The sequence below is a fragment of the Grampus griseus genome, assembly GCF_964374135.1.
Source record: "Grampus griseus genome assembly, chromosome: 17".
NCBI classification, from domain to species: Eukaryota; Metazoa; Chordata; class Mammalia; order Artiodactyla; family Delphinidae; genus Grampus; species Grampus griseus.
Window position 1 is genome coordinate 18265813 of NC_139011.1, and position 12434 is coordinate 18278246.

A 12434-nucleotide genomic window follows, 5' to 3' on the forward strand; every position below is an offset into this window, starting at 1 on the left:
TTAACTTTGGTACTGATATTAACAATAGTGATAATGAAAATACAAACAACAGGTAACAATTTTTTGGCACTGATTGTGTTCTAAGTGTTTTACATGTATCAACTCAGTTAATCCTCATAATAACCCTAGTAACTGGGTAATATTATCATCCCCATTTGAAACATGAGGAAACAGAGATACGGAGAGATTAAATAACCTGCCCAAAGACATACGGCTAACAAGTGACAAAGCTGAGATTTAAACCCTGGCAGTCTATCTCCAGAAGCCTGGGCCCTTAAATGTGGCACTAGATGCTGTATTTATATTTTGTTTTCCAAACAGATCATAAGCCTGTAGAAAGCCAAGGACCCAAATTTTTACTTCTTTGTGTGCCTTCATGGCATCAAACAGAGAAAAGGCACTCAACAAACATTATTATTAACTTGATTCTTTGGTCATTTTCTTATTAATGTACGAATAAAAATGATTCTCACAGAATAAAAACAAAAAAATTATCCTGTACTTTTAAAATGCCAGGCAATCTTCAAATGCTTCTTTGTTAGATCTTGAAAAGCTTCACTCTATTCAAATTCATCACAAGAATGGAAACCAGGAAAACAGAAAGAAATGCAAGTTAATATAGAAATTATTTCCTGCTCCCTCAGTAGAAGCTTGGTACTGTTCCTGCTATAATAAATGGCAAATGTGGAGCATCTTATTATATGTACTTTTAACTATATTAAATTTACTGAGTAGGTTCTACTTTTTTTATCTTATGAAAACATAGCTTAATGGAAATCCATCCATTCTAGTAGCTTAGTAACAGTTTTAAGGGGAATCACCTTAAAGTGTTTCTCCCTCTGCTCAGAAACAATTATACTGAACATGCTTCAAGAAAGAAATTATCAGAGAATTTCTACTGTTTAAATGATGAAAAATACAGCTTATTATATATACATACATACTTGTATATACAAGTATATATCACTATTAAAATTTATGATAGATTTTTATTTGATTGATATATTTCATTAGTTTTAATAATAAATAACCATCATAAATGCCACACACAAAAAAGAACTAATGTTTAAAGTAACAGAAAACTTACCATTTAACCTATTGGAGGTGTTGTCTGTCTTTATTAGACTTGTTTTAGGGATAATAGCATCAAAATGATCGAAAAAGCATTCCCTTGTGAGTATTAATAGACTTTTGAGTTCATCCACAGAAAGTACTTCTGGCTGCTTTGCTAACTTTCTCCTTTCTGTAAGACAACAAATCAATATGATTAACAATATAACTGTCATTTTAAAGCCTTGCGAGCTCATCTACTAGTCTTTTATGGGAAATATTTTCAAAAATAAAACAAATGAATCTCTCCAGCAAATCAACGTTCCTGGGTAGGCCTGTTTTCAATTTAGTCCCATTTGAAGGTAACGGTAGAATTTCCAGTTTTGTGAGATAAACAGAAATACAGTGACTTGTTAACACTAAAAGGTGACCAACGGTAAAGGCAAGTTTACGGAACTTTTCAGGAATACACTGCAGAGCATGAAGAACAGCCTTATGTTGGTGTTTATGTGAAAATAAAACCTGTAAGACTTTCAGTTAAATGTGGTGGTTTGGCCATTTCCATCTATTTCTTCTCCCACCCAAAACTTAAAATCACAACAGAGGAATAAAAGAGGACAACAAAAGAAGACAATAAATAGTGACAGTTTTCAACAAATTTTGGAAGATAAGATAATGCTGGAGTGGTAACTGAGAGTTTGCAGAGCAGAGGAAGTGTTAACTTGGGTGCCTGCAGAGGTATCAGGAAGGTCCTGAGCTAAAACAAGACTAGACACACATGGACGTTCTGTATCTAGCCTCCAGCCCTCAAGCCAGATGACTCTGCTCTCATTTTTTGGGGTAGAAACAGAAAAGGAGTCTCAGACTGCAGAATGTCAGGAACATTAAAAGGTGGTACTGATGCTGGAGTTACAACTAAGAGATTAAGTAAGAGTCTACATCCTGAAAGGTCAGACTCCAACCCTGGGGCCAGAAAGCTAGCAGCTACAAATGCCCCACTGAAAAGACTAAAGGATTCTCCTTTTCAAAAACTGAATGCCCCCATAGAAAAGAGCTTGATACTGACATTACAGTGGAATTAAGGATAGGAGCTCACAACCAAAATGTTAAGTAGCTACTCCACCACTCTTGAAGCTTCCCAGATATTACATTATAGTGAGACATAAAATTTCCCACTTAGGACAGACAGAAAAAAAATCACTAGACATCTAAAGAAAGGTACTGAGGGGAGAAGGGACTCTGCATTTCCATGGTCTTATGTTTAGACGTGTAAGGACTTTGATTCAGTAATGCTCCCAGCTCCCCTTTCCCTCCCATCACTCACTGAGCTAGTCTGGAGAAGAAACTAGGCACGTTCTGATTAAACCTTTCCTCTCCAACTTTCATCTGAGCTAGCAAGTTCTTAGGATACACACTCTCTGCAATGCAGTGAGGGCCCTGCCCGGTCAGGGTTGATCTGCAGGTGTCCCGCTCTGGCTGTCATTCAGGGGCTAAATTCAATTCTGGGTATATGTAGAAGAAAACCCACCATAGATCTAAAAAGTCATATCCTTCAACTCAGTAATTTATCTGTAATTTATCTCCATCAGTGTGTTTCTTAAGTTTATTTCTCAATTGGTTCCAAATTTGGGAGAGAAAACAGGTATTATTTACTAGGCCCCTCCAAGCTAAAAAAAAGTCCAGGATGAAAAGGAGAGGCTAAAGCAAGCAAAAAGAAAACAGGAGCCCAGCAGAAATAAAAACATTCCAGGGAACAAAAGAAAACTTGCCATAATTAATACTCTCGTCGAAATAAGAGAAGATACTATACTCATGAAACAAATACAGGATGCTCTGATAAAGGAAGTCAATGAACAAGAAAATATTTTTTAAAATTAATCACATGAGAGCTCAAATTTTTAAAAGCTGCAAGACATCTCCCAGAAACTAGAACGAAGAGATAATAATATGGAAACAGGAAGGAAAAGCAGGCATTCTGTCCAAAAAAAGCTGACATATAACTAATTAGAGTTCTAGAAAGAAAACAAGAAAATGGGAGAAAAAATTATTACAGAGGTAAAAATTTTCAGACTTAAGAACGTGAATCTTCTGTTGATATGGCTCATCAAGTACACAGCTCAGGGCTTCCCTGGTGGCGCAGTGGTTGAGAGTCCACCTGCCGATGCAGGGGACACAGGTTCGTGCCCCGGTCTGGGAGGATCCCACATGCCGCGGAGTGGCTGGGCCCGTGAGCCATGGCCTCTGGGCCTGCGCATCCGGAGCCTGTGCTCCGCAATGGGAGAGGCCACAGCAGTGAGAGGCCCGCGTACCGCCAAAAAAAAAGAAAAAAAAAAATACACAGCTCAATACATTGGAGAGGGGGGGAAAGGGGAACACGCACATTATGATTCAGAGTAAAGCCTTCGGAGACAAAGCTTCTGGAGGTAAAAGTTCTAGAAGGGGTAAAAAGAAACCAAAAATAGGCCACTTCAAAGGATAAGACTAGTATGAGATTTGTCAACAGGAACACAGCAACATAAAACACAATGGGATAGGGACTTCCCTGGTGGTCCAGTGGTTAAGACTCTGCTGTTCCACTGTAGGGGACACAGGTGTGATCCTTGGTCAGGGCTCCCGCATGCCGTGCCACGTGGCCAAAGAAAAAAAAAAAAAGACAATGGGACAATGTCTTCAAAATTCTAAGGGTAAACAATTTTTAACCTGGAAGTCTATATGGATTATCAATCTAGTGAAGATATTTTCAGACATGCAAGAGCTTGAAAAATGTATACCCCATGAATGAACTTTTACTCAGGAAGCTACTGCAAGATATGCTCCAACCAAACAAGAGGGGAATTCAAAGAAAAAGGGAGGACAAGGGGTCTAGAAAACAGGAGATTCCAAAAGAAGAGAAGAGGAAACAGGAGTCTCTTAAGATGTCAGTAGGTCTAAGGAAGCATTTTGTCTAAAATACAGTAAAATATGAAACACTCCAGAAAAAAAAAAAACTATGAGAAATAAAAAGGAACTACTGAGTTTGAACATGCAATAAATTTACTGATAAGATGTGTGGCAGAAATGTTGGAGGCTCTGGGAAAACATAACAGTATTTTGCCTGTACAGAAGAATGGGCAAATTAAAAATAAGGTGATTATCAACCTTAAAAAAAAAAAGATTATACAAGAAAGGAGAGTTGACCATCATCATATACTACATGACTCAGCAGTAAACTTATACATAGGTACATAGGTAGGTAGGTAGATGGATAGCTAGACAGGAAGAGACAAAGGAAGGGAGGGAGAGAGAGAGAGGGAAACAAAGAAAGAAAGAAAGAAAGGGAGAGAAGGAGGGAGGGAGGGAGGGAGGGAAGGAGGAAGGGAGGGAGGGAGGAAGGAGGGAAGGAAGGAAGAGGGAGGGACAGAGGGAGGAGGAAATGTTAAAACTAACCATTAGTTTAACCCCAATTCATGATTTCACTGTAAAGGATGGAAAGGGAAAGGGAAGTTGATGTGGGAAAGCTAAGTATTCAGTTCCATAGTTAGGCATTAAGATAATGTCTAAAACTGGTAAATCAAGAAATAACAGCATACATATGTTATTCATAAAGCTGGAGGAAAGGTCAAGGAAAACCAGCCGGAAGAGCTGAGGGCAGCTGCCTGTGGACAGAGACAGAAAGATGGGGAGAAGGCAGGGCACTGCTGTTTTCCATTTTAGGTTTTTCAATAGCATTTGAAATTTTTAACTATACCCATGTACTACTTTTATAAAAATATTTCATTTTTAAAACACTTCTGAACTAATAACATTTTCTTCTATAATAAAATAGTGAACTATAAATTCGTAGAGAATTCAATTCAACAAATATTTATTGAGTATGTACTGTCTGCAAAGCACTGTGCTGTGCCCTTAGATACAGAGGAGTAAAGCATATTCCATCACACTGTGTGAGGCTGGCACATAAATAATACAAGGGAATAGCTGGACGCCTCTGTAAAATCCCACCTCACCAACCTGGATGTTGCCAGGCTCAATCCAGTTCTGATCCAAAATAAGTAACACATGATTTCTGCAGTCAAGAACATTAGTAATGGTAAAGTAAGAGTTGTAATAAATGCTGCTTTTATTACATTTTCTTAGTGAAGATGAAGCTTCAGTTGAAGCTTTTTATTTTCTTACCATCTTCTGGGAGCCATCTAAAATGAAAAGTTGTCAAAGATTTGCTTTCATCTGAAAGATGCACAGTAAGTAATGTGCTACAGAAATTAGCCCCAAATTTTTATTAATGCTAAAAACATACTTAAATAATGAACCTGACCTATGCTTATTAAAACTGTCAATTATATTACAATAACGGGCAATCTGAAGAGCAGGATATGACCTCCTATTGACCTTGATGACTGGGCAACAGAGAGAGAAAACAGATAAGGTTTAATAGGGTTATGAGCAGGATAATTTACCTAGGTGAAAAATAATCTCTACACAAGTGAGTTTGCAACACAAGTGGCAGATAAAGATTTGGGAGAAAAATACTGGACTAAAGTCTAAAAACGAATTAGCAAAAGAATGCTTTTCCTAAGAAAGCTAGTAATAACTCAGGACTTAACTAAGAAAAATAGAGTGTAAAATATCTAAAAGTATCAGCAGATGGACCACCAATCAGGGCTGCACTGGGTTCTATAGATTTAAAAAAGATGTGGGAAACTCAGAGTAGTGACCACAATCCTGGAGCAAAATGTCAATACTGCTATTTTGGTATTTGTTTTGTAACACACTGAACAGTTTTTTATTTAAAAATTGTTCAGCATTCTTAAACCTTTTCTTTAAAAATCAGTGAAACAAGATACTTAATATTTCTAAATACAAAATTTATAAATTATAAAGATCAGGTAAAACATAAATTATAAAATTTATATATCATTCTAAATGTTTATATCTAAATATCTATACATCTATATCTAGATATAGTATGGAGGTTCCTTAGAAAACTAAAAATAGAGTTATCATATGATCTAGCAATCCCACTCCTCAGCATATATCCAGAGAAAAACAATTTGAAAAGACACATGGACCCCAATGTTCATTACAGCACTATTACAATAGCCAGGACATGAAAGCAACCTGAATATCCATCAACAGAGGAATGGATAAAGAAGATGTGATACATATACAATGGAATATTACTCAGCCATAAAAAGGAACGAAATTGGGTTATCTGTAGAGACATGGATGGACCTAGAGTCTGTCATACAGAGTGAAGTAAGTCAGAAAGAGAAAAACAAATATCGTATATTAATGCATACATGTGGAATCTGAAAAAACTGGTATAGACGATCTTATTTACAAAGCAGAAACAGTGACACAGAAGAAGAGAACAAACGTATGGATACCAAGGGGGAAGTGTGGGGGGATGAATTGGGAGATTGGGATTGACATATATACACTACTGATACTATGTATAAAACAGGTAACTAATGAGAACCTACTGTACAGCACAGGGAACTCTACTCAGTGTTCTGTCATGACCTAAATGAGAAAGAAATCCAAAAAAGAGGGTATATATGTATACATATAGCTGATTCACTTTACTGTACAGTATAAATTAACACAACATTGTAAAGCAACTATACTACAATAAAAAATATAAACAAATAAATAAAAATTAGATATAAATTTTAAGAATAGAATTAATAAAAATAAATTATTCTAAAAAATTAAACCCTAACAGAAATTTTATTTGATTTTTGTGTTATTTTAAAAAACAGAGTACCTCATTAATGTGAGTAAATTTTCACGCAGATTTTTCCAGTTGCTTGTTCTGATGCAGTATACTCAGATAAACAGTGGGGGAGATAAGAATAAGTTTACTCCATGTCTTATTGATAATTTTCAAAAAAAATTTGAACAACTTTTTGTTTTCCAGCAAAGACTACAATCTGTATTGATACTGAAATGTTAATTTTTTTCCCAAAGAAAACTGTTCCTATTATATCAGTTTTCATCATGTATAAATTAACTGTATCGATTTAAATACTTTTATATTCACTTCTTTGAAAATCACTGAAATAGACACTAAGATAGTCTTACATTGGAAACTTCATTTTGTTGTCATTCTCCTCTGTCTTTAGAGATATTTGAAATCTAAACAGATGCATCTTTGTCCCCAGATTTTCAATTCATTATTAACTCTCTGGGTAGAGGAGAGATTGGTTAAGCAAATAATTCCATCATAAATAGATTAACTGGATCATTAATCTTAATCAAGATTTAATGCTCTAGATTACAAACTGGCCAGTACATGGATACCCCCAGAGCTGATGTCTCCAGCAGCTACTAGCTCTGAGGCTTCCTTCAACTTCAGGCCCCCTACTTGCCCTTGCCCAGTGCTGTGGCATCCTTACAGCTGCTGCCTGTGTTACAGCTCAGATGCTGGGAACTTCTACATTTTCAGCATTTATTTAGCACTTTCTTCCCCCTCCCCACCCCCAGCAGAGCTTCCAATCACAACTACTAGGCAACAACCTAATTATAATTATATTTCCCTTCCCAACCAAGCAGGAGGGATGGCCTTACTGGGCTTAACTCTTCTTACCCAAAGGAGAGATACACCAACTTCAGATAGCTGCCCATTCTTCCACTCTCACAGTTTTTCTGGTTGGAAGGGTAAGGAAGAGAGGTGAAGATGAAAGAGAGGGGAGATGTTGAAGGAACTCAGTTTAAAGAGCTGACAGAGGCTTATGGCAAAGAATCAAAGCCTAAAGGGGGTTTAGCAGGGCTAGAACAAAGTCAAGAAGTGAATAACACTAAGCTAGCAGATGTTAGAAATAAAGGAGTTTTATCCACAAAAATACTAGTATTTCAGCATTTTTTCCTTTTTCTTTTTAATTGAAGTAGAGTTGATTTACACTGTTGTGTTAGTTTCAGGTGTACAGCAAAGTGATTCAGATATATACATATAAATATAAATATATATATATATATATTCTTTTTCAGATTCTTTTCCATTACAGGTTATTACAAGGTACTCAATATAGCTCCCTGTGCTCTACAGCAGGGCCTTGTTGCTTACCTGTTTTATGTAGCGTAGTCTATATTTGCTAACCCACACTCCTAACTTATCCACCCCCCACCACCCCCACCTCCTACCCCACGGTCTTCTTTGGTAACCGTAAGTTTGTTTTCTATGTCAGTGAGTCTTTCTGTTTTGGAAATAAGTTCACTTGTATCATTCTTTTAGATTCCACATGTAAGTTATATCATATGATATTTATCTTTCCCTGTCTGACTTACTTCACTTATTGTGGTGATCTCTAGGTCCATCCATGTTGCTGCAAATGGCATTATTTAATTCTTTTTTATTGTTGAGTAATATTCCACATCCTCTTTATCTATTCATCTGCTGATGGACATTTAGGTTGCTTCCATGTCTTAGCTATTATAAATAGTGCTGCTATGAACATTGGGGTACATGTATCTTTTTTTTTTTTCTTATTCTAGTAAAATAGCTTTACAGTGTTGTGTTAGTTTCTGCTGTACAATGAAGTGAATCAGCTATATGTATATCTATATCCCCTCCCTCTTGGACCTCCCTCTCCCCCTTCAGTTTCCACCTTTTCCAGATACATGCTTAAGAGTCAGATTGCTGGATCATATGGTAACTTTATTTTTACTTTTTTTCCCTTGGGTTAATATGTAGTACCTTTTATTGAAACTAATTTGCCTTTCCTAATTATATTTTCCTTGAGCTAATATCATTTTCATAGTTAAAAAAAAGTGGTTCAAGGAGTTTAAGACTACACAATTACCTTTGTAAAATTGAAAAAGTAGATAATTCTTATATGAATAATCAAGACCAAGTATTCTAAAATTATTTTCCATTGAATAAAACAAAATACTGAATCCAAGGTATTTTTTAAATGCTTTTAAAGAAAAGAGTGGGGCTTCCCTGGTGGCTCAATGGTTGAGAGTCCGCCTGCCGATGCAGGGGACGTGGGCTCGTGCCCCGGTACGGGAAGATCCCACATGCCGCGGAGCGGCTGGGCCCGTGAGCCATGGCCGCTGGGCCTGCGCATCCGGAACCTGTGCTCCGCCACAGGAGAGGCCACAACAGCGAGAGGCCCGCGTACCGCCAAAAAAAAAAAAAAGTGATATTTTTCATTTTATAATATATCTACTTAATAATCATTTTTTCTATATGCAACTAATGAGGCCTCAAATTTGAATTAGTTTCTTAGAAATTCTATATCAATTAGCTTAAAATAAGTCCAGATTAGGTACTAATGAATGATTATTTATAAAAACAATGTTAAGACTGATAACCAAGTTAACATTTAGTAATAGAGGAAAAACCTTAAATAACGACCCTTAAAAAAGTGTCAATTTCTTGAATAAAGAAAAATCCATAATGTCAACTTCACTCAGTATGTGAAATGTGCTTAGTTATGATTAAAGTCTAAGGATCAATGCTCACGTTAACATATTAATTTCTCTAGATTTGTATTTTCTTCTACTTGCAGTCTCTATCCTCCAGTATAGCCAAAAAGATATAAAGAGAAATTTTGTAAAAATTACTACATTAACCAGAATAATAAAACTTAGGTGTCTTTTCTAGCATACAGTTAAAAATAATGAGAAACAAAATTTTCCTCGACAAATATTATTATAAATGTTAAAAGCAATGTACAATAGCAATACACTGAATCTGGTGGGAAAAAAGTTACAGACCTTTTCTACCCTACCTCACCTCTATCAAGAACAGCTCTACAGGGACTTCCCTGGTGGTGCAGTGGTTAAGACTCCACACTCCCAATGCAGGGGGCCCAGGTTCGATCCCTGGCCGGGCAACTAGATTCCCGCATGCATGCTGCAACTAAGAGTCCACATGCCACAACTAAGGAGCCTGCATGCTGCAACTAAGGAGCCTGTGTGCTGCAACTAAGGAACCCACGTGCCACAACTAAGGAGCCGGCAAGCCGCAACTAAGACTCAGTGTAACAAATAAATAAATAGTTCTACAAATGAATATCATATCTAAAAGACAAAGTGTATAAGAAAAAGTGACAAAATAACAATGCCTTAGGTCTGAACAAGTCAATATTCCTACACCAGAATCAAATGCACCAATCATTACTTACTCAGACATTCTTTCAAAGCCAAAGCCTGAACATTAGCTAACTGTTTCTCTCTCTGTATAAGCTGCTCCCCAGAGAAATTTGGAAGTGACAAGAGGTCAAGAGGAAAGCCTGAAAAACAGAAAAAAGCCAGTATTAAAGACGATTTGTAACAAAAATCAATATTCAGTCCTCAAGAAATGTGTTATAACATAATTAAAAGTCAATTACTCATCTTTCTTGACCTTGCATATTTCAAAGTAAATAATAATAATTGAGCAGCAGAAAATAAGTGTACTAAATTATTTTGCATTTTAAACTTTGACCTGCTTCTTAAATTGAGAGAATTTAGGTAGCAGAATAGAATTCCTTCCACCACCTTTTCTTCTACCTGCTTGGCTATTGAAACTCTTACACAAAACACAGACAGAGTATGGGAGCTGGTCTCCAAAGATGGCCTCCCACCAGTGAATCACACTTCCTGCCACTCATTCGCCGCGCAGTCCTTCCACAGTGAATCTAGGTTGGCCTCACGTAACTAATAAGGTGTAGTAAAAGTGACAATGAATGGCTAGGTCACAGGAAGCCTTATAGCTTCTTAGAACAGCTGCTCTAAGAGCAGTTAGCAACCATAGAAGGAATCAGACTCCCCAGAGACCATGATGTTGTGAGGAAGCCCATGTTGGCCAGGAGGACAGGACACGTGAAGAGGAAGTAGGCTCGCATCTGTTCCAGCCATCCTAACCCAGGCACCACGCGTGCGGGTTAAGAGCCATCTTACACACCAAGCCCTGTTAAGTCTTCAAAATGATTGAAGCCCCAGCTGTGTGTGACTGCAGTCATATGTGGATCTTCAAAACAGAAACATCCAGCTAAGCCCAGTCAACCTACAGGACTATGAGACATTATAGTAAATCGTCATTATTAAGCTGCATTTGGGATAGTTCGTCATACAGTGATAGGTAACCAAAGCATGGAGCTTGGAGAGAAAAATAAAAAGATGGGCAATAAAATAGAACGAGACGCTTGAGAGAAAGTAAGTGAAAATAAGAAATAAATTCTAGAAAAATAATACTTGTTTAAAGTGGAAAACACTAAAAATTTTCCTATTTGGAATTAAAGGCTGGCCTACTAAATTTTATTAAGTATAATGTATAAGGGATTAATTCTCTGCACTCTAAACTGTCCAAATATGCTATAAAATATTTAAAATAAAAGTAAATTTACTGAAAGTGAAATGGAGTTTGGAGACAATAAGTTCATTAAAAGTTAAGTATGTACACAAAGAAATGTAAAAATGTTTTGTTTTCCACCTAAAGTTAACACTTACTCAGTTTGGTCTCTTCTGTCTTTGCTTTCATCTTTCCATGAATTAAACTGAGTGCAAATGAGCCATTGATTTGGTTGGCTGAGTGAATCAATGTGGCTTTACACTTTCTGTTGCCATTACCTTGTAACAAGAGATAATAGCTAGAACTCTCTCCTTTCACTTCAACATCTGGAACTAAACAAAAACAATTATTTAGTTAAGTATGTGAAAATTCAGCAGACAACATGGCAGAATCATACATTTGATCCATAGGATATAATGACATGTCTATGTTATTTCAAAACAAGGTGTTACCCAATACATTGGGCAGTAGTTGTTCATTTAACTGAGGAAGCTGTTAAAGCAGAGAATCATAACAAAAATGATACTCACAAAGCATATACGTTTTACTTTACATTAATGTAAAGTTTACATATATATTTCACTTTAAATTAAAACTATGTGTACTCATTCATTAACTTTTGATGTGGCTCATTAGCATTCCATTATGTCTTTCCTATATATCCACACCCGTAACGTATCAACTACTATTTCCAGCCTCTCTTTCTTTAAAGTGGAATAAACTGACGCCTGCGAGCACACACAGCTCAACTGGTGGGAGCAGAAGTGTACAGATATACTTAAGGGTAGCTTTTTGGTCCCTGCATGTGCATCCATAATGTATTTTACAGGAGGATTGGAGAGCATTCATTAACCTGGCTTGCCAGAAATGTGAAGGTCAGTTAAGACAGTCCAGTGCATTTTAAAAACAAATCAAGTGAGGGTCACAGTGAAGGTTGAGGAAAAACTGTGAAGCCTTTGAGACTAAAAATAGAAGTAGAATCCCTTTTGTTGAAGATGGTGAATTGGACATAAGCATTTATTTTCATTATCTCCTGAAATTCCATGAAATGAGAATAAATTTAAAAATAGCATAAAACTACAAGAACCAATGTCTGAGAGAAGAGACAATAGCAACTAAACCTTGA

The 12434-nt window shown here is 36.6% G+C and overlaps 1 protein-coding gene across 2 annotated transcripts in view; it reads right to left on the reverse strand.

Moving 5' to 3' along the window:
* Positions 1-12434, reverse strand: part of MTBP (MDM2 binding protein) — a gene marked incomplete at its 3' end in the record, with an annotated part of 71745 nt that overhangs the window by 25572 nt on the left and 33739 nt on the right. For both annotated transcript variants that reach the window (XM_082675231.1, XM_082675230.1), the window contains exons 12-14: positions 11467-11640; positions 10161-10268; positions 1088-1243 (exon numbers count right to left, since the gene is read on the reverse strand). In XM_082675231.1, coding sequence (XP_082531357.1) covers positions 1088-1243; positions 10161-10268; positions 11467-11640 — 438 coding nt within the window. The remainder of the gene's footprint in view (positions 1-1087; positions 1244-10160; positions 10269-11466; positions 11641-12434) is intronic.